The 24,027-nt window shown below is 35.3% G+C and overlaps 1 protein-coding gene across 1 annotated transcript in view; it reads right to left on the reverse strand.

The window, feature by feature from the left end:
- Positions 1 to 24,027, reverse strand: part of LOC126368450 (zinc finger protein 177-like) — an 80,425-nt gene that overhangs the window by 22,455 nt on the left and 33,943 nt on the right. The window contains exons 2-5 of the mRNA XM_050012451.1: positions 6,370 to 6,480; positions 5,565 to 5,736; positions 1,647 to 1,913; positions 730 to 899 (exon numbers count right to left, since the gene is read on the reverse strand). Coding sequence (XP_049868408.1) covers positions 730 to 899; positions 1,647 to 1,913; positions 5,565 to 5,736; positions 6,370 to 6,480 — 720 coding nt within the window. The remainder of the gene's footprint in view (positions 1 to 729; positions 900 to 1,646; positions 1,914 to 5,564; positions 5,737 to 6,369; positions 6,481 to 24,027) is intronic.

Here is a 24,027-nt window from a genome sequence, read left to right on the forward strand (position 1 = left end):
AAGGACAAGCAACAATAAAATCCAATCTTAGCTGCGTGTGGAATTACTACCTCTATGGTAATTATTACTCGCAGTAACTACTGAATCTATTAAACAATTGTGATAATATAACGTAATTATGATCGTATTGATTATGTCTACCACTACCACTAAATAACAATTAAAATATTTACCTATGCTTGAAATTAGATTCAACATGAAAAAGCTTTGGTGCTTTTAATAAAACTGTAAGATAAAAGTCATGATGTCATATACAACATAATTTATTAGTCTCTCATCAATTTCAAAAGAACCAGATCGTGAAATAAATAAAAGTATTCTAAAGAGAATGAGTCACGTAGCAGATTCTAAAAAGCCTAATCACCAAAACTTCATTAGAGAACGACTGGAACACGGATGATATGGCATAAAGAGTGGTAAATTGGAGAACAACCGTAATAAACCTGCTGAATATATAAACAATATTACAATTTTATAGCAGAATTATTATTTACACGTATTATCTTGAAACAGAAACTGAAAGGGTAGATATTTTCTAAGTAAGCCTGTTCCGTACCCGACGAATCAGTGTTTAACAATTATTATGATCTAAATGCTTGTTTTTGCTTTGCATTTAGAATCTCTGTAACATGAAAAAATTGCAAGACCCAATATTCTTTCAATTACTGAAAATCCATCTGGCGTTCCAACTTCAAACACAAACGTATTCGTAAAAATAAACTAACTTACCTTTATATGCGTCATCCGATGGTAGTATAAATTCGAACTGGCTGTGAACCGTTTCCCACAATGCTGACACTGATGAGGTTTTTCGCCGGAGTGTATTCTGCGATGGGTGTTGAGACTGCTTGACGTGCTGAATCCTTTGTTACATACCATACAGACGTGGGGCTTCTCGCCTGGGGGCAGACAAATAAGCTTGCTATGCTTACATTTATCAATATACTAAGACGTAAAAATTACTTAGTGAAAGTAAATCTTAAGTATAACGTATTTTTATACAGGGTGTTAGTAACATCGTAACGAATACTCAGGGGGATGATTCAGACCATGATTCTGAGTTAATATCAAGTGGAATTTTTCGTCGCAAAATTCATGTTTTTTTTTTTAGTTTTTTTAAATTATTTTCAATTCTATACTTTTGCGATGGAAAATTCCACTTGATATTAACTCAGAATAATCAGCTGAATCATCCCCCTCAGTATTCGTTACGATGTCACTTACACCCCGCACAAGTACATACAATAGCCATACAAGTAGGTATGGGTGTTAGTGACAACGTAACGAATACTGAGGGGGATGGTTCAGACCATGATTCTGAGTTGATATCAAGTGGAATTTTCAGTCTGAATATTCCTGAAAATTTTTGTGTTTTTTTTAATTATTTTCAATTCCATACTTTTGCGACGGAAAATTCCACTTGATATCATCTCAGAATCATGGCCTCAATCACCCCTCAAAGATTTTGTTACGATGTCACTAACACCCTGTATTTATTTGTTTGTCAAATTTACACTGTAATTGGATGTGTCAGACATCAATGAATATAAAAATATTTTTCGCTTAATGACTCACTAATTAATCTGACACTTTCATGGAAAAATCTTGAGTTTGATAAAATGTTGTAGTTTTAATTATTATGTTACCTGTATGTGTTCTCATATGTCTCTTCAATAACGAAGGTCTATCAAAGGCTTTCCCACAAACTTCACAAGGTAAAAGCGCTCTTTCTGATTTCGCTGGTCTTCTCTGAATTTTAGGTGTCATTTCCAAAATTTCACTTGATGACCCAGCTGATGATGAGGTTAAGGAATCTCCAGAGACTGACTTGTGTTCATCTTCGGTTCCTGAAGGTGGTGAGATAGGAAGAAGGACTCTTGATAGAAGTGAAGTTGAAAGGTCTAGAGGAGAATCTGTGGACAAATTTATTGCCTTATTTATTACGAATTAGTCGGAAATGACCATAGTAACTGGTACAATATATTAGTTTTAATCATTTATAGTTTAAACCTGTTTCTGATTAGTAGATGTCTTCAAAACTAGAAGTAAAATTAAGTAACAGCAATTAAATTCAAAAAAAAATTTCAAATTAAATCTGAATTCTTATCTTAAGAACGCAATTTATAGTATGACTTCATATTATTATGTTTGATGCAAGCAAATCGTGTTCAAAAGTTATGTTTTTTTTTTTTTAAATGGCCCACGCAAACGAACTTGCGGACACCAGTCGGCTATAAATATACTTTTTATACAAGGGAATACTACCGTGCAATATTTTATTACATTCAGACATACGAAGACATGGTTGTAAATCAACTTGAGAAGAACATAATCAACATTCACTGGTAAACAGTTGATCCAATCAACCACATTTTTCTAATGAACCAATTTATTGACAACCGTAAAAGTCGTATAGACGAAAAATTAATGTTTATATCAAAGCTGAGCTGAGTCTTAATTAATAACTGAAAACTATTATTTAAGTTATGCGGAACGATCACGAAGTTATAATCTATAGAGATTGGCTATAAATCTTGGAGTCTGAGGTCTCTGTCGCGAGATGGAGAGGTTTAATTAGTTGTAGCGTGTTTCTATTCTAGATCGACGGATATGTATATTCGTTATCCGGTACAGGGTAGGTATATTTCAAGATCGGAGGATACGAAACACTCGATATGGCGCGGCGGGCAGACAGATGGTACTGCGATACTATCTTGCTTGATGTCTCTGCCTCCTCTATTTGCAAATTTATCAACAACTTCACTTACTGCTACTTTAAAATCATCCTCACGCACTTTTCTTTAAATATCAATTATGGCTATATTTCAATAAGAATCAAAAGCGGCTTTATTATCGAAGTTAGTGAGTTATGTACGTTTTTGTATAGCACATCCGTCGACAGCTGCGTTCGTATAATCGATATGGTCGCAGTACCGATCGGATCGGTCTGCATTGAGGCAAACGAAGCCGCTTTCGTTATCGATTCATATGTAACTTAACTGGTCGGTTAAGGTTTGTTTATAAAGGAACAGCTACTTCGGTAGTTAATAATTACAAGTGCAATTAAATAAGTGTACCCTACATACATAACATAAACTGCCTATATACGTCTCACTGCTGGGCACAGGCCTCTCCCCTCAATCAACCGGAGGGGGTATGGAGCATACTCCACCACGCTGCTCCAATGCGGGTTGGTGGAGTGTACCCTACAATAAAATAGTATTCTATCACTTCTTTATTTTGTATCAACAACTTTTTTATTTATAACAGTTGCTTTAGAGAAAGAATGTAACACTAATTCTGAAATACGTTATTAAGAAAACAAAAACAGATGCTATAAAAGAAAATACGTGACTCATTCGTTACAAAAACGTATGCACCTCAAGGCACGATCTTGGGGCCTATATTCTTAAACGTCTGTCAAAGCTTTCTTCAAACAAAAGAGGCAATATCTCACAGCTCCACACACTGGCCTCTGCCTAACGCGATAAAAAAGCAATCATGACGGCGGACTACCGAACCGAGACGCCTGCGCCACTCGGAATGTCCTTTGATGCGCCGCTCTGACTAGTATGGGAATACGTCGCGATACTAGCAGTGTGAATTTTGTAGTGCAATTTATAACCCAGCTAATTGAATGGAAGTTAGTTTCTATGCTGTAAAGTATTGAAAAAAATGTGCTTATTTTCAGTAATAGAATCATAAATTAAAAGTTACAAACCTTTGAATACCATTTCTACGCTGTCAGTTTTTTGAATCTATATGAAATTAACTATTCCAATAATGATGAAAGTCGGTAATGAAACAAGCAATAAGGATGTGCTGAAAAGTGGTTCACGTAATTAAAGCATGTCATAAAAACTTAATCTCCACATAAAACACTATGCAGTCAACTCAATATAATATAATATCATAGAGAAATTCCTGAATATTAATAACTTTACGAGAGAGAGAGAGAAGTAGTAAAGATAATGACAAAGTAACAAAATGCAAAGGGCACCTTAGTCTAGTTATACTGTTAAATTACTCTGATAAATTATATCTACACAACCACTACACTTACGAGCCTCTATACTTAATGTCAGTAATTAATCGCAATCAAATTATTTGAAATTATTAAACTTATGATTATTAGGTACTTTTTGTTTCTATGGTAGTCTGGTAACGAATAAATAATTTCTGTTCTATGTTCAAATTTATCTGCTTATATTCCTAGTTATCATCCGTTTCATGGCTCTTATAAATGTATGAATGTAAAGTATTATTAAACACGAAAAGCTTAGCTTAGCTTAGCTTACAGAAAATTAGATTAGATTATTTTCACTACTTGTTTACTTGTAAGTAATGTTTCTTTAATCTTTAGTGTATTGACGTTAAGGCACATTTTACCATTAACTGCCCTGTTTTATATCGAACACACTGTCTTTATCTAAGTACATAAAATAATTACTATAACCGACAAGATTTTTGATGTCTCTATGTACTTATTCACTTATTACTTTGTTGACCAAGTAGATAATGCAATTCAATAAGAAATGTCAATAAAAAGGAAAATATTTGATATTTCGTTACACTTATGTTTATACACATACATACATAAACTCACGCCTATTTCCCACCGGGGTAAGCAGAGACTATAGAATTCCATTTGCTTCGATCCTGACACACTTCTCTTGCTTCCTCCACATTCATCAATCGCTTCATACACGCACGCCGGTTGTGTTTATGTGTAAGTATAAAGATAAAAAATGTCATCTGCTAAATATCATGGCATTATGCAAATTTTATTATGCCTATGGACATGAAATGATCAGTGCGGATGACCGCCCGCTGTGACATTTTCAATTTTATCTTAAACTAGGTAAAGTAGTCGTATTTGTTAATAAAATATTTATTAGAATTGTATTTCTTTTCTAGTAATATCTTCGGCAAGTCTACAAATCGATTTGTATGTTTTTATAAATTCATATTGTCATTCTTCTCAGCAGCGCGTCTTTTTTGCAAAATGACATTTTGTTATTTTCTCCATCCAAATCACGTATTTATTGGCGATTTCTAACTAATACTTTTACTAATAACCTTTGGTATTTTATTGCGTCTATATAAAGCTGAAAATTAGAATCCAAGTCATCACTCCACTTTCACAAATCATTTGGCAATATACGACGAACCCAATTCTTAATTAATTAACATCATACATCGGATCTAATGGCTATCAATTTGTTCCACCAATATATGGAAGTGCACTAATTTAATAAAGAATACATTGTAATAAAATTGACAGGTTTATGGTATGATTGGAGGTAGAAAACCGTTTTGGCCGATTTGTTATAGTAGATCTAGAAAAAGTATCTATTTTCTTAAATACTTTTATGGTTTTGATTACACACAACTTTATCTTAATTTTAGCTCTCCTAAAAACTATTAAAATTTGTTAATAAACGCTTGTCGCAACAAATAATTCCATTGCTCTATGATATGTACTAAAAAATGTTGCTTTTTATTATCTAAGTTATTTTCCAAAAAACTAATCTTTTCAAAGATGATTTTATTAAGAATCATACCTTCTAATATAGAGTCCATGGTCTGTCTGTACAGGTTGTTCCTCATTCTGACGAAGAACATCTCCTCAGGTCTCTCAGGCAAGTAGTAGACCACCAGCTCTGTGTGTGGTGACACTGGCTTGACCGCTTCGTATACCGGCTCTCCCTTCACTTTTGTGCAGACTAGGTTTACCTAGGAGGAGACATTATAATTATTTCATTTTTAAAGATAGTTAATAACCATGCCTATGTGAAAGATGGATCAGAAAGACCGGCCTTATTCAGAACTTCATCAAAAAAGCAATTTCACTATTTGAGATTCGCGTTCTTGGGAGGCATAGATTAAACAAGCACGTCACGCGTCATGTCAATTGTATTATTTTTATTAATTGTATTGTTTTTATTGGTGAGAATCAGTGTGATAAGAGAGATATGTGGTGTAAAAGACGATGTAGATGATGATTTAGATTGAGAAGGGAATATTAAGTGGATTTGGACACGTAGAGTGGATGAAGGATAATAGGATGACGAAAGCGGTATATAAAGCAAAGGTTGGTGGTAGAGCTGAAACAGAAAGACCTAGAAAGACGTACATTGACCAAATTGGAGATGTCCTTAAAAAAGATTCTGTACGATTTACTCTGAACCGGCATGCGTGTATGGAACGTTTGATTAATGTGAAGGAAGCAAGAGAGGTTCATCAGGATAGAAGCAAATGGAATTCCATAGTTTCGGCTTCCCCTGTGGGAAATCAGCGTACGTTTATGTATGTACGTAAATATGAAGCTAATTAAAAATACATTTCAAAGTAAGGTAAGCATCTTACTTGAGGTCCATAGTTCTCCGACACACGAAGAAACCGAACCCAGTTACAGTGACGAACTTGCACACTCCCTGATGACGTCACTTCGTCAAACAAGCCAAATCGATGACGAATCTGCAACAATACAAAAAATAAATAAATAAATTGTTACATGAGCTTCTTTATGGGACAAATTATGAAACCTTTGCACGAATTATGTTGTTTGTTGTACCGGGTGCGTTTCAAATACATCAAATAGGAAACAACCTCATTGACATAGATTTAACATTGGGCATAGATCTTGGGGATTAAAAAGTTCACATGGAAGCAATTCATATAAAAAAGCAATATTGCTATTTGATATTGCACACATTACTTTTATATGTATAAATTGTTTCCATATGGCCTTTTTAAACACCCTGATCTTATCACCATCACTAATTTAAGAACTACGTTCTTGAGGGTCTAGCATTCTCAATGCTTGTCTATCAAAGGCCTTATTTTACTTCCTTATAAGACACGACCTTCTGTTTAATCTGTTACATGTAAGCTCTTTCAGTCTTTCGATTCCTCTCATTCCAAGATGTAGCTTATCTTCTATGATGTTTTATCTTGATTCTGTTATATCTAATTTTTTTTTATATATTTGAGCCAATATTGTAAAATTGACACCAGACAAATTCCCAAAGTATCTTGTTTGTCAATCTTATTCATACATTTTACAATTCTTTATCTTCTCTAGCTTCTCCAAAAAAGATCAACCGTGTAGAAAACGTAGATTAAATAACACTATTTAATCGCAAACGCACCGTTCCTTTTTATCAATGGTACTTATTCTACTGATTTTATTACTAAAATTATTATCTCGGAATAATCTTCACATTTAATCGACTGCTTTATTAGAATTTCAATTGCTAATAATCGTCCACTATAAATTGAGATAAAATATTATATTTTCATCTTTACTAGCAGTAACTCTATAAGAGCCGTGGTAGCCAAGTTGATAAAACGCTTGCCTCTCACTTTGAGGTCGCAGGTTCGAATCCAGCACAGGCCTAAACCAATGATTGTCGAATTAGTTTTCGAATTGATGTTTGGATCATAAATGATTATTACGTGCTCAACGGTGAAGGAAAACATCGTGAGGAAACCCACATTCAAGAGTACTGCATTTTCAGAGGTATGTGACCTAACTTATATTGGTCTGTTTTTCCCTTCGCGGGTTGGAAAATCAGACAAGCGGACCGTTTGAAATACGGGATAATGCATTTACGTATTGCTATTTCGTTTTCACGGGGTCCGGTTATCTATTATTATTTATTATTATTTGAAAGTTGTGAGGGCCGGACCGAATGCAGCCCGCGGGGTCACTGCGACCTTGACAGATCTATTGTGACCCTAAGTCCCTACATTTAAATATCCTCCTCTAGACCGATCCGTTCGAATAGATCCAACGTCTTTTTGGGAGAAAGCTCCATGACTTCCTGGGGGTCCATTATGTGGCCCCCAAGTGTACGGCTTCTACTATGTATGAGAGCCTCGCAGCTGCATAGCAGATGTAGTGGCGTCTCATCTTCCCCTAAGCAGAATCTGCATAGAGGAGACTCGGTCAGCTCCATTCTGTGTAGGTGCTTATTGAGTCTACAATGCCCCGTGAGGGCCCGTATCAACAACCTAACCTGCCCCCTAGTGAGAGTAAGGATTTTTGATGATAATTTCTTAGAAAAAGGTCTAATCAGCTGCTTTGAATGTTTTAGGCCAACTGAGTTGTACCAAAATTTCCGGTTATCTAACCTGAAAATTTAACAGCTTCTGTTCCGGTTTATATAGAAGCGACTGCCTATCTGACCTTCCAAACCGAACGGAAAACTAGCCCAATTTGGACCGCATGCTTCCAAAAATACATTTCTACCGCAAAGCATGTTATAATCATATAAGACCAAAACATGAGTAAAATCATACAGAAACAATTTTATTCGAGATTCAAAAACTCAATTATCAGTATGTTATCCTCACAAAGAGAAAAAAAAACTGATTTGGACGGTGTTAACCATTACACCACCGGGTCCTCCTCCTGTCCATGCAAAATTCTTCGATCTATGGTCATTAAGCCGACGCCTGTTATTGTCCTAAAAGGAAAGTAAAGTAAATCGTACATTACGAGACTTTTTTAAAACTCATACTAGATACAAGCCTAGATAAAACCTTCAACCTTTAGAACGAATACCGATCTAATCTAAGTATAAAACAGAGCTGTTTATTCGTATTTCAATTATGTATAATATCGTCGACTATCGCATGAGATTAGATGTAAAATGGTTAAGTGCAATATGCATGGCTACATTATCACTATACGATTTAAATTGCGTACATTTCCCTAATCGGCATAGATTATCTAAATCACGCAGATAGGACAAGATAGTAAAGTTATATTTGTAATGATTGTACTTATGCTCGCGGTAGATAGTCAAAAGGCTACGGTAGATGTATCAATTGAATAAATTATTTCTTATCAATTTATTAAATATTTTTGACCATTAATTATAGTTTGCGACACAAAAAGTCGTTTTTTATTTCTTTCTATTTTAACTCTTGGCATTTACGTCAATTGTTTTCTGCCTGCCTTTTTGTTTAAATTGACAACTGTAATCTTACTAAACTAATAAATGTGCACGCGATGTATAGTGCAATTTTATCAATTTATATTGTTAGTATTATTTTTCAATTTCGTATATTACAGCCATTTAAAATTTCTAGTATCACATTCCAGTCTAGACCCGTCTACCTCATCTATCACATAATCTATGCCCCAAGTTAGCTTTCAACTAACCGCCAGTTCAGTGAGGTTATGCGTAATGACGTGAAAATTACAACGAATATGAGCGAGCTACGCGCATGCGCTGAGCCGCAAGATTCAATCCGCCTTGCAATTAATGGATGAGAACTAAAATATATGTAGGTAAATAACTGGCGGCATCTGAGAACTTTTATGAGTGTATTTATGTTTTGTTAACATTTTATAGTCTATGATTTGTGACGATGTTTTCTATGTTCTTCTTTAATTGTCTCAACTTGATTTATATTTATATTTGGAAAATCAAATCAAATATACTTTTTTGCACACAACATAAAAGAAAAATAAAGGTATTTGTCAAAGTTTTGAAGTATCTGAAGGCCTCCAACTTGGAGTTTTACAGTAAAATCAAATACGAGAAAAGATTTCCTATCGCATTATTCTTAGAGCCATATAATATCTCATTAGGACACCATAGTAGGTCCATCACCCAGTCGGACTACCAACATAATATAATTTGACACGTGATGCCATCATCAGTCAGCATTTATACAACTGAAAAAAGTTTGTTACTAACGCGACTACAGTTGCGTTGCCTTAGGTGCTGATCCCTGTAGAGACCATCTAATTTTATTTTAAGTTATACCTGTCATTTTCTTATCCGCCGAAAAAGAAAGAAACGGATATTCGACAGCATAAAATTTCGGGAACACACGTTAATTTTAGCCAGGAATTTTAAAACCCTCCCAACTTTTTAATATTGGCCAATAACCCGACAAAATTAAGTTGACAGCAAACGTCAAACGGGTTGCTGGTATGCAACCAGGGAGATGCCTATTTTATTCGTCCGGGTTATTCATTCATTTTAAAATTAACAGTTGTCAATCATCCGTCTCTATCCTTTTCGGCGGATAAGAAAATGACTGGTATAACTTAAAATAAAATTAGGAAGTGTCTGCAGGAATAGGGGCCATTGTCTCTTAGTGAGATAGGCTACTTAATTTTTATGTCACAACAATTATGTTTAGATCTATAAAGTATAATTATATTATACTAGATATTTTGCATAATTATTTAATATATTTACAGAAGTAATAGAGTTATAGGCACAATATTAGTATAAATTAACATGTTTATAGCCATTTAACATAATTTCTAGCGTTATGGTATTTTTAACACGAATGTGATAGCTTCACCGTATGTAATTATTTTTATTTTATCAGATGCCTATTAAAATTGGCTATTAATTTGAAACAGTAGCAATATTATAATGATTTAAAATAATATATAAACTTAATATATCAATATATTTTTTTAAAAGCAACCGTGGTAGCCTATTTGGAAGTACACTTGATTTGCAATATGAGGCCGCATTTTTTTTAATTTTTTTTTGACGTGACTTATTGTAGATTTGCCGCAGATGGCATTAACTACTTGGCCGGACAAATGGGGAGCGCTGAAGGCTCTCACCCGATACAACGTTTAAGACAACAGGCCTGAGGGTGCCCAGTTGGGCGCGAACCTCGACTCAGGGCGTCGTCTGAGAGGAAAAATATTTGAAAGAATTAATCTACCCTAGTGGGTCGATAGCGATAAGCGCTGAATGAGGGAAATCGTCGACCACGCCGGCGGGGTCGGTATCGGGGTAATATGAGGCCGCAGTTTTGAGTACATGGTGGTTAAAAAGGGCACATTGAAACATTTCACCTAAGAAAACCATATTTGACATTTAGTTGACATTGCGCACTTACTTATATTATGTGCAATTTGTCAAATTGCAATATTATTTTTTGGATGAATTTTTTCTATGTGGCTTTTTAACACGTTCACTGTGTAACTGAAAATTAAATATCAACCCCTCATGTGCAATGTTATTTTTCGATAAACACATTGAAATGTATTTACATAAACACACTGTGGCAAAAAAAATGTGACCCACATATGGGTCCTGCACGTATAAGTTTCAAATTTATTGCCTCATGTGTGGTTCATACACAGGCATGCGCCTAATGATTTTCGAATTGTTTCTATTACCAACACTGGTTCTGCTCTTCTCGAAACAGTGTTTTATATTTTTTTTCCCCAACACCAAGTTTTACAATCCATCTAAGATAAAAAATAAATAATAATCACTTTCACTAAACAGATTAAACATTCAAAATAAGAAAATAAAAAGGGGTTCAGTAGGTTGACAAGCCCCGTATTGTATTAGGTGGACACAAAAAGCAGCCGACTGCAAATTCTTTTATTTTCACAATGCCATAGTTGGTTCCATAAATCAGGAGCACCGTTATTCTCATCCTAAATGCGTTGAGCGCCTTAATGTTTAGAGTTTTTGTTCTATTGATACAGATATATGAAAAAATACAGGTACGTAAGAATGAACCTGCAGAAAATGGTAAGGAATCCGCAGATAGGTATGTGATTTTCCTTTGAAGATAAGACTGTTCTAAGAATCTACGTAAAAGATTCTAAAATTAAAAAGTAATAATCTTAAAAACACGTAGCTAAAAAAAGATACATTCAGGATTTGAATTTGGAAATTAACAATTAATGTTAGTAGTATAAATCAGATATTAATATTGTTATGCAAGCATAGTTTTCAATTCATAAACATTTAAGTTATGTCCAATAAGAATTAAGGTTTTTATTTTTATTCCAAATAGTCCTTATTTTGTGGAATCCTAAAAGATAAACCTTAACGGTGAAATACTTTTCTTTGGAAAGCATTCTTTTTTACCTTCTAGCAAGGTCTTTGAAAGTATTTAAATTGCAAACTCGCTTAAGTATATCGGGGTGGTTAGATAAATCTTTAAAAGGCACACTTGCTACTATGTACGTATATTTGCAACGTGAAATTTTGTATAGCTTATCCAAAGATTGGGTATATTTGAGTTAATTACCTTCACATTGAATTGGAGAATTATTTTTTATTAAATAATAAATAAAAATAGTTTTAACTAAAAAACTTTATCTAACTATAAAGAAAATCATGTGAATTTTATCGCCTTCCGAATTAAGGCCAATATTTTTCAAATTAAAATTCCACACATGGCAAAGGAATCGCGATTCGAATCGATTTCAATTCATTACGGTAGAACGATCGTTTCTGTATCGATATTTAATCAATCTTTATCGAACTTAATTGGCATCAATCGAAAGTTTTAAATAAAAAAAAAACTAAAGCGGCCGATTGATTTTAAACAATCCAGAGCAATTAAAGAGTTGAACATGTGATGGGTTGTCTAACAGGATTTCGGTGCATTATATGAGGATTTTCTACCAGAATCGTGAAGGTAGTCCGCGTGAATTATCCAAGCTACTTTCATTATATTAGAAACTTGAGTGACACTGAAAATTATAGTCGATATAGTCAACCCTAGCGCTTCTTCTTCTATCGTGTGGATTGTGAGGTGGATTACCAACCCTATCAACCCTGGTATCAAGGTTATTACTGAGACGCCAAAGGCCTCTGACATCACTACGTACTTACATTATTAAGTGATAACCGGGACCAACGGCTTAACGTGCCTTCCGAAACACGGATCATCTTACTTTTGGACAATCGGGTGATCCTGTAATGTCCTAATCAAACTAGGGATCACAAAGTGATTTTTGTGATTTGTCCCCACCGGGATTCGATCCGGGACCTCCGAATCGTGAGCACAACGCCCAATCACTGAACCAGGGGGGTCCTCTCGGAACCATAGCGCTTTAAAATACAAATCAAATCAAATACTCTCTATTGCACAGAACATAAAATATCTACCTATTTATTATTAGAGTGAAAGCCCTCAACGTTTATTATTTATCTGGCCAAAACCTAAGCAACGTACAACCAAAACCATAATAAGTCACGTCAAAAAAATAAACTTGGTATCACCAATAGCAGTATTAGTAGTGTAAGTCATAATTAGTCAATGAGCTCAGTTCAGCGACCCAATGTCGTTGACGGGTCGTAAAATAGTATTTACGATCTTGGTACTTAGGCTGTGAAAATAAAGTCACATCACTATAAGAGTACAAAGGTGGCAACCCGTCTATTGCTCTCAACAACAGTAGGTAGCATAAGACTTCGCCTCGAGTGGTCACGACACGGCACAGAAGCGCGCCGGAGGCGGCAAACCGCGCTCCGAGTGCACGTAATATAAAGCTACGTGCATACGTGCACGGTAGGCGCTTGACGCGTGCGCAAATACGATCAGGTAAAAGCGTGACTACTTTCAAATAATTCTCCAAAGCTATAATACTCGGAATTTATACTCGGTATTATTACTTTTAGAACGCGGTAAATTGAAAAGGCTGTATAGGCTAAGCCTCTGTTAAAAAGCAATTAAAATAGAATCTAAATAATGGTTTTGTTTTTAAGAAATTAAATAAATAAACATAATGAAATAACCACAAATATGCAAGGCATGTGCCCCGCATGCTGTACACAATGATTGCACCTTTATATTCGTGGCGAAGCATATGCTACGCGCGTAAAGCACATAATAAAGTGTGCGGCGTGCGGAACATATGCCTCGCAATGGTTGTATCATGCTTAAATAACACATTAACAACCTCACAGTAGATATGTAACCCTCCTAAGAGCAACAAACAGATGTAGTACCTACTGACAGATCCTGACTAGCCAGCTGACGCGGATACTCTCGAGTGGATTGCTAATAACAAGTTTCATTCACAACTACTAGTCGATTTTTATTCTCGAATAACTACTTCTAGAGTTCTAATGACTTTTCATTGAGTAAAGTTAAATCGATATCGCACGAAGAAAGTCTTAAATGTCAAATAAAACAAGCTCTACAGCACCCCAAAAAACGATTTAGTGAAGGTATTTAGTACATAGATCATACTGTACAGTCATGAGCAATATCGTGTAACCACTTTAGAACCCTGTCGCAGTATCATATTTGACATTTAATGAGACTTACGGTTTAATTTGTCAAAAAAGTTAATGTGACATGGTTTCAAAGTGTATACATATTAGTACTCGTAACCGTACATATAAGTACGACACATTATCAGACGTAGCTTAAATCATACGAACACAGACTTCGGCTGGAACTGTGCTGTTATTTTAAATTCAATTTCAATTACCCAATCCTTTTTTTTTATTTTGTTTAATAAACTACAAAGAAGTTTACTCTCCTGCGTGGGTCGTGCCATACGTGATGGTATATTAAAATCATGATCATGTTTTTAAACAGAAGCCAAAATGAGCGTCCGGGCCTGAGGCGGCTCTGGCGGGCTCGTGTGATGAGCCACTAAAAATTCTGGAGCCTGTTTTCATTGTCTTGTTTAAGACGTAAAAATGTTAAAAAAAAAAGAAAATCATCAGAAGGGTGATTGGATACTTAAAATAAATAAAATATATTTGTTTATTTCGGATCAAAACACATTACATCCATATATGTTAGTAAAAGCGACGTAGCTTAGTTATCAAATGTATGAATATTTTTTGTAAAGGAGATAAAAGCAGGAGGTTGATCATGATATAAAGAATTTTACAAAAATATATCTTACATTCAAATGTTTGTTTTTTGCGTGCCTAACCAAGACCACTCTGGAAAGTACGATTTAAAAATCGGACTAAATAAATAATCTTGTTGAATTGTATGAAATTACACTCAAAACTACAATATCATAAGTGTTATTATTCGATAAGAAGATCAAACTTGAATGAAAAAATAAAATAATAATAATTGTTTATTGTCGTAGAAAAAGATCGACCCAACATTGGGTACTACAGCTAGGACAGACAAATGCTACAGAAGTATAACCCTGCTATCTGAACTAGGAGACCTGTATCTCAGGAAGCAGTGTTCAGCAATTACATCTTTTATAACGTCGGTTTGAAATGAGCTTCCAATATGAAACATCTAGCAGTTCCAATGAATCCAATATTTCAGTTCATCCTTACTTAATCACTAGGCGCTCAAACCTCTATGGACCATCGCTTCCTATACACAACATGCGTTACAACTGGCTTGGACCACTCTTGGCGTGTCAATGAAAACCTGCCTCTATGATTGCGCACGGCAGTCCCCCGAGGCGATTATTTGCTGCACTTCCACCAAATTGCGCCCGCGCACCCGTTCGTGTTCATGCATTATTATTTATAAGAATGTTGTTAAAAAGGCCAGTTAGACAGCTGATGGATGTTGCGAGTGGGTTTCGTTATTTAGTTGGTTTAGTTAAATTTTTATCAAGCGCTTTAGTTTTCGTAATATTAGGTGTCTTTATGGAGACTTATTTATGATTTGAAATTGAGTTTAATAGTCACGTACACCGATTACTGTGTAATTTGTTTCTAAAGTAATCAAGAAGGTTATGCTTGTGAGTGTATAATTTGTTTATTTACTTACGAATAAAGTTACTCAATATTAATTCAAACAGTAATAACCAATCATTCATTTTATTCTACCTTTATGCTCGTTTTAGCTTTGTCTTTTCCAAGGAAAACATCAGCTCCACAAAATGTATTGTCAAAATAAATCTCGCATTGTTTTGATTTATATTCCAAACGGTCGTTTTGCACTGTCGAAAGTACACTTGCTGTCAAATTGGTACACAATCATGGCAACCGGTAGGTGCAGTAAAATGAGATGCAATTTGAGATCATGACTGTACTATTTGGGACTGCCGGTGTTGCCCTGAAGACATTATGGATAAGATCTTGGAAATAAGCGGTAGCGGGGTATCGATGGGAGTAAGAGAATTAAAAGAACGAGTGTCAAATGAGATGTTTCAGTAATGGACAAAGAACTTTCCCTGAAAGTAACTTATAGAGAAAACCTTAGTAGAAAAATGCGTAAAAAGTAATTTACTTACATCAAATTGCCAAATATACATATAAAACTACGTATCTAAAGGAACAAACGGACTCTTTCGTAAATTGTAGAACAGACGACGCAACCTCGTGATTTGTTTTTATAACGATGATGAAGTTGTAGTAATTTTTATACTCGTATTAGAGGGTTTGTTAAGTGTCGTCAAATACATTGTTTTTTTTTTTGGGCTAGCCTCATTTTTATAGGGAGGCAATCAGTACTTGACTTCAGAGTATGTTAAAAAGCCGAATCTAAATTTGATATTCAGCAGAAAATATTGACATCAAACGCCGTCTCTTTTGCCTCTGTCCACACGCGCCACACGGGCAATGTGTCCAGTTGCAGTAATGCGGTGTTATTACTGTCTACCCCCGGCCTTCACGACTCGTACTATTTCAGAAATTGTTTCGCTGACCGGCGGCGAGCGCGGCACGTGCTCTATTGGAGGTTCTGCTTCCTTGAACCCGATTTCTGTTTCGCTTGTAATAACATTATTCGCCTCAACTTACTTGCTTACTTTGAGTTCCTTAAAAGTCTTGTCTGTAATATTTGAGAGAAAGCTGAAGGATATAGGATTCCCGGCGTGTTAAGAATCACTTTAGGAGAATAGTAAAAATTACTCCAAGAGACAAGGAAGCGTTGATTATGTGTTGTACTGGATAAGAGCCGTCCGTGCCCCCATTTGTCCGGTCAAGTACAACAAATGCCATATACACAAAATCTTCAATAAATCACGTCAGAAAAGGTGCTTTAGTTAGGACATTACAGACTTATGAACGATCGGTATATATTCTACGTCCGGACTTTCGGAACCTTATTCTAACTTCTATATTGGTAAAGTATATCTTCAAATATCTGAGTATTGAGAGTCTAAAAAGGCCTTCAATGTGAAAAAGCAAATTATTGTTACCTCATGTACGTAAAAAATATAGAGGTAAATATATCAGGGAACCAAATTCCATCGCTTGATCAAATCTCCGACGTTAAAATAACGACAGTATTAGATAAAATCTTGTTATTTATCTCAACCTGTTACTAAATAACGCCCCATTTAGTCAAAATTCGTGACATAATTACAATGTGAACTTGGTTAAATCAAACAAATACAAGTGTAAAGACACCGTTTCTCATCACCTTACAGGTGTTAACATAATTTTCATGGTCTGTCAGTCACCCTACCAGTAAAGCACGTGGTATACCGAACCGTGAAACGATATGGTACCATTATGGTATTGCCTACCCCTTCGTCACGCTTAGTATTGCACGCAACGAGCATGTAAACGTTTAAGTGAGAGTTGTTAGTTCTTTTGTACTTAATTGAATTAGCTTAACTGTCTGTCACTAGTTTAGCTTCCTGTGGTTCGTTTTGAATAGTTTTATCGTGGCGATTATGGTTATGGCCATTATTCATTTTAATATTAGATACTTAATCAATATTTTCTTTCTTATAAACATTTTTATTATTCGAAATATCAGCGTCGCTATTAAACGTTACGTGAACTACGATGTTAGCTTCTTTAATGGAATCTGTATGGAAAATTACTTCTAGTTTGATAGTTTCTTTTTTCTGGAAGCAGTCGCCCAAGCGATCACAATGTTATCACGACCGTAACGGAGCGTGTGGTCGTGAGGACTCGTGCGACAAACAATCAGCCGGATAATTTGATTTGTATGGTTTGTTAGTAAGAGGTGGTGTGAAATTCCCGACTCGCTTTGTTGTATCCTCAGTAGAAGGAAACGATAAACGGGATAGTGTCTTAGTCGGCATGAGTAAGAATTTCTTACAAACATCCAAATCAACCAATTCGTTTATTAGGCCAAATACTCTAAAAGGATTTTAGGAATGTTTTGGAGTAATAATTAAAGAATTCTTTTATATTAAGGTATAACAATCAAAGAGGACAAAAAACGCAGAGTAAAATACTATTTGAATTCCAACTTTTTGCAGATAGTATACCATAAAATATAACATAGCATCACGCCTGTATCCATGAAGGGGTAGGCAGAGGTATATACTATAACAGTCACTCCTTGCCAGCTACACTTCACGCCTCTCGAAACAAAAGGCGAGTTTATTGCCATTTGGTGGGAACAAACCCTGGAAACCGTGATATCAATTATCGATGAATTCATACTCATGAATTCGAATTCAGTGGTTTAAAGTCAGAGCCGGAAGTCAAACCCGTGACACTAAGAGGTTATCACGGATTGCTACTACAATTTCTGCTAAACCTCTAAATATGATTTAAATAGAGGGTGCGTGACGGACCGTATCATTGATGACATTTAGTTGCAACGCGATAATTGATTACGTTTACGATAAACCTGTTGTCAGTTAATAGCCAGCCGATGACATGGTCCGTTAAGCACCCCTTTATGGTATCGCACGTGGTATACCAGACCATGACGATGGTAATAACATCACACATTACACTAAATGAATTATTACTTTGAATTGCTACTTTTCTTCTAATTTCATGTTTCATATCCTTAGTACGAAGAGGTGTTTTTTTTTTAAATCTTTTATAACATCGACTGGAGCATCCCGTTTAATTAAAGTACCTATTTTATAGATTGAAAAGTGGCAAATATCATTATCAACATTTTGTTTCTGTTGGGTTATCTCTTCGGTTTGAAAAATTTTAGAGGCAAATTTGTTTGCTAGAAACAGAAAAGTGATTGACAACGATTATCAATTTCCTCTTTATAGTGATTTACTTGCATAATTTAAAAGCAATTTACGCTACTGTAAAAGTGTTAAAAAACCTGCTGATCCAGAGTAGAATGTTGTTCACAATCAACCCGTCACAAATTTAATCAAGGGCCAGGAACATTCTAGCGCTTTTTTTGCTCAAGGATTCTTTCACGACGTTATAATTGCGCCAAATAACAGGCCGGTTGATTCCAGGTCTTTCGGGGTTTATGCTACCGAATTGCTGGAAGTGAAATCAAAAGCTGATTGGTATTGCTTTATGGAATAATTGTGATTGTTGGGTTGAGTTGAATTTTATAACGACCCTTTTTTATTTATATTTTTAAATCCCTCTTTTGAAATCTACTTTCCTTTTATTGTCAAACGTTTTGGAAGTTTTGATTTGACATTTAATATCTGACGTTTACTTATGTTTGCTAGACTTTTATATAATCGTGGGCGTTTGGATGATCAAATATTTATTCATAGAATAGTTTTAAGTTTATAAGTATAATAAAAATGGCGTCTCGAAAACCACAAGCAGGGCCTTGCAATGACTATTTGAAAAAGTTAATGGATTGTGTAGCTGAGGTGATTTTATGTTATTTTATCAATTTATTTATCATAGACGTATATTTTTAAGTTAAACACATGCTACAATAAATGGTAACAATCTTATATTCTGTCCCCGGATTTTCGGAAAACAGATCGACGGGGAATCTCTTTACTGTTCAAAATGAGGTATTTATTTTTATTACTATTTACTTTTATTGCTTCAGATCCACAATTGTCTTTATTTATTTCATTTCCAGCATCCATTACGAAAATATACGGGTATTTGCACAGCATTGGACAACGAACTTATTAAGTGTTTAAAAGCCGAACGAACTCGGCGTCAGAAAGAAAATCTAGAAGAATCTAAGAGAAAGACAAAAGAAGTTCATCAGAGAATACGTTTAAGCCAGAAGAAGAAAAAGCAGGCAATGCAGGCAAGTCCTGAACCAAATTAATTTCTGGGATTTTAAATAACTTATCCAAGATCACTATTGAAGAGTTTACTAGATATATTGCCGACAATACCAATACGACTACGATTTATGCTGTAATAATGTAGTTGTACTTATAATAATATATTATGTTGCATTAATAATTTTCATTTATTCTCTTATTATTCAGACAGTAAAAACTCTTATTGGTTTTATTTGTCAAGCGCCAAAGGCATCCACATTGGAGCAGCTTAGATGTATGCTCCATACCTCCTCCAATTGATAAGCTTCCCGTCATGGAGGCCTGCGTCCAAAAATGAGACGTATACTTATAGGCTGTATTTGGTATTTATTATTATGTACAATGATGACTTTTATGGAATCACTTTATTATGCGCGTTTGACGCGAACATTATTATGAGCTTATTAATCTGTACAAGAATCAACGTCGTACCACCTTCTGCCCCATCAATCATCATTACCTCTATTACGTGTTTATTTTCATTTACGTATGTTATATACACAAATAAATGTTGCTATCCGCAATTTTCTTCGTGATGTCTTGACCGTCTAAACTACGGTCTAAATTGCATTTCATCTGGCCATCAAGATCCGTAGTGCATCCAGTTTATTTTAATTCCATCCCACAAACCCATAAGCTTTGTAATTATTTAGTAATTGGTGGGTCGGTGCAGCCTCGGTAGCAGATATATCACGGCTGCAGATTAAAATTTAGGGATGTGAACTTTCGTGTGAATATCCGGATATATGGAGTCAAATAAAATAAAAATGAAAAACACATGTAGATAGTAAGTAGACAATATAAGCTCACGACTAGGTAAGTTTCTATTTAGGTAGACTAGAAGTACATCCATCCATGATAAAGGAAGTATCTACATCTCGTCGAGACAACTGAATCTATATTGAAAAAAAAAAAAGTAGATAACGTACATTTTTTAACGTATTGCTGTTTAAGATGCAGTAGAGGTGTATATGCTTATATTATAAGCTTATGTTCTGTTATCCATTCAGGTAGAAAAAATTGCTAGTAAATCTATTTATTACCTGCTTTTTTATTGTTTGCAACTACGATTTAACCATTTCATGAATCACATCAACTATTGCTTACTTCTTTTTTTGCATTTTTCTCTATAAATACATCATTGTTTTCAACCAAAATACTCCAATGGCCCCTCTAATACCAACGGCTTCCGTGGTCCAGTAGTTGAGCGTTAGGCTCAAGATCCGGAGGTCCCGGGTTCGAATCCCGGTGGGGACAAATCACAAAAATCACTTTGTGATCCCTAGTTTGGTTAGGACATTACAGGCTGATCACCTGGTTGTCCGAAAGTAAGATGATAAGTACTTCGGAAGGCGCGTTAAGCAGTTGGTCCCGGTTACTACTTACTGATGTAAGTAAGTAGTCGTTACATGAGTCATGTCAGGGGCCTTTGGCGGCTCAATAGTAACCCTGACACCAGGGTTGATGAGGTTGGTAACCCACCTCACTACCCACACGAGAAAAGAAGAAGACCAAAATACTTCATCTCAAAATTAAAATTTGCTTGGCCCATGACGGATATTTACCATGCTATCAGCTCAACTCTAAACAGTCTCGTAATTCTATTGTGCGTGAGCGCTGTAGGCATTACATTCTTTTATTTCTGTTGTTCTTTAAATCAGCTTTGGGATAGAGGTAGTTGGAAATAGGATCATTCATTAGCATATTAAATGTTTTAATATTACAATAAATAAAGTGTGTAATGGTCATAAGTTTATAATGAGTGGATAAGTCTCAATTTTTGTGACTTATTGGTCTGATTTCATCTAAGAATTTATCATTTAATTAGATACTTTAAATAGCTGTCTCTTCTTCTATCGTGTGGGTTGTGAGGTGGATTACCAACGCCATCAACCCGGGCTTCAAATAGCTGTTAATGCAGTTTTCAGTAATACGGTTGGCTCGATCATTGTAGACGGCGATACGGCTCACCACTTATCACGTTGGTCTAACAGAAAGCTCGGTGAGGTGTGGGTACTTAGTTCATCTTGCGATGGATATACCTCTGAGATATATCCCAATTGGCATATAGTCGCTAATGTTATGTTCAAATAGTTGTATGAAATACTTCATGTTATTTTTGTACATAAAATAAGTAATAAATGTACAAGCGGTATTTTTAGGCTGTCATCTGATAGACAGAGTTTATCAATTTTTTTTAATTTTATATTTTTTTCGCACTACACTGCAATTGTACAAGTGTACTATATCCTCTGCCGAAGGTTGTCTAGAACAGATCGCCCTTAGCCATAACCACCTTAGAATAAATTTCTTCTGTAAATGTCTTGTTTTGTGTGCATTAAAGTGTTCTGTTTTTATTAATTATTCTTCTTTGGAAGTTTTTAATGTGCTTCGACTTAGTTTTCTTAATACCAAAATAAATTAATTCAACAATAAAAAAAAAAATATTTATGCCTATGTATTATCTTTGCCCAACTGGGCACCTTCAGGTCTGTTGCCTTAAATTTTGTACCAGGTGAGAACCCTCAGCGGTCCCCATTCAGATTTGCCAAGTAGTTAAAGCCATATGCGACAAATCCACAATAAGAAAATGAATTTCATATTTCATTTATTCGTGCGTCACGCATCACATGCGTCACGTCAAAAAAAAAATAGAAAAAAGCATGTACCTCACCAGACTAAAAACTCAAAATGACCAAAGTATTACCTACAAAGAAGTCAAGAAGAAGAAGCAAGAGAAGTATGACGATCGAAGCAAATGGAATTCCAGTTTCTGCTTACCCCGGTTGAAAATAAGTGTGAGTGCATCTATATGTATATGTATATGTATATGTATATGTATATGTATATGTATATGTATATGTATATGTATATGTATATGTATATGTATATGTATATGTATATGTATATGTATATGTATATGTATATGTATATGTATATGTATATGTATATGTATATGTATATGTATATGTATATGTATATGTATATGTATATGTATATGTATATGTATGTATTGACTACCTAAAACGACTCTGTTAATCAACTTCTTAGAAGCTAAATATCGAAACAAGCCATCAAACGATATAAGATGAAATGAATTTAACAGTCATCAACTTGTTAAAAATGGATTAGCCGTTCATTCATTTGTCGACAAAAAATACTGAACTATCAAATAGTTTTTATGGGCATACAAGCCGTTAGTTGGATAAGTAACCATTACTTAGTAATACGGACAATATAGCTCTGTAGTTATTAATAAAGTAGGTATACTGATATGACAGTAAGTGCCTGGTTAGAAGAAGTTGCTTTACATCGTCCCTCCGGTTGTATGAGGGGAGGCCTGTGCCCAGCAGTGGGACGTGTATACGCTCTTTATGTATGTTTAGACCGTATTATCACGGGTTCGAATCCTCGCTCAGGTTTTAAACCACTGACGTCGACCTTATACTATATGTAAGCTTTAAATTCATATTTGAAACATAATATAATTCATATGACGCGGTTTCCAGCATTTGTGGCCGGTTAATGACAATAGGCTCGCCCCTTTTTATAATCATAATCATAATCATCATTTATTGGTAAAAATATTACACGTCAATATAAAAAATAAAAAATTCTTAGTAATTAGGTAACTTATACCTATAGTTACATAGTTCAAACCATTTTAAAGAAACATTAACAAAAAAAAAAATGAACTACTTAAATACAATTATTATATTTACATTTATTGTTGTGTCATGAATACATTAAATATTACTTTTTAAAATTAACAAACTCATCGTACGAGTAAAATGTGTGCTCGATAAGCCATCGCTTGAGTCTGCATTTAAAGCAACTGAGGGAGGGGGCCGACGTGACATCCACTGGGAGCTTATTGTACACAGTCGGACCCATCACCCTAGTGAGCTTTGACGACTTTGTTAGTCTATGTTGCTCAGGCAACAGCTGAGTCACGTTCCGCAGGTTACGGCTGTGTATGTCCATCGGTCTCGTATAGGTGGAGATATTAGAGAAGACAAACACGGCTACCTGAAATATCACTATCGAAGGCAAGGTAAGGATTCCAAGAGCCTTAAAGTGAGGCCTTGCAGACTCATCCTGCGCCACATGCACTAACGCCCTTACAGCTCGCTTCTGCTTGCGGAAGGCGAACTCCCAGTCGGCGGCTCGCCCCCACAGCTCAGCGCCATATTGCAGTAGCGAGTGAACTGTTGCGAAGTACGCGGTTCGCGCCACCTCTCTTGACACTATTCGTGCCAGTCGTCGCAACGCAAAGCACGCTCCTCCCAGTCTCTCGCACAGAGTGTCAATATGCGCAGACCACGTAAGACAACGATCTATACGGAAGCCAAGGA

The sequence above is a fragment of the Pectinophora gossypiella genome, chromosome 7 (genome assembly GCF_024362695.1).
Source record: "Pectinophora gossypiella chromosome 7, ilPecGoss1.1, whole genome shotgun sequence".
Classification (NCBI taxonomy): domain Eukaryota; kingdom Metazoa; phylum Arthropoda; class Insecta; order Lepidoptera; family Gelechiidae; genus Pectinophora; species Pectinophora gossypiella.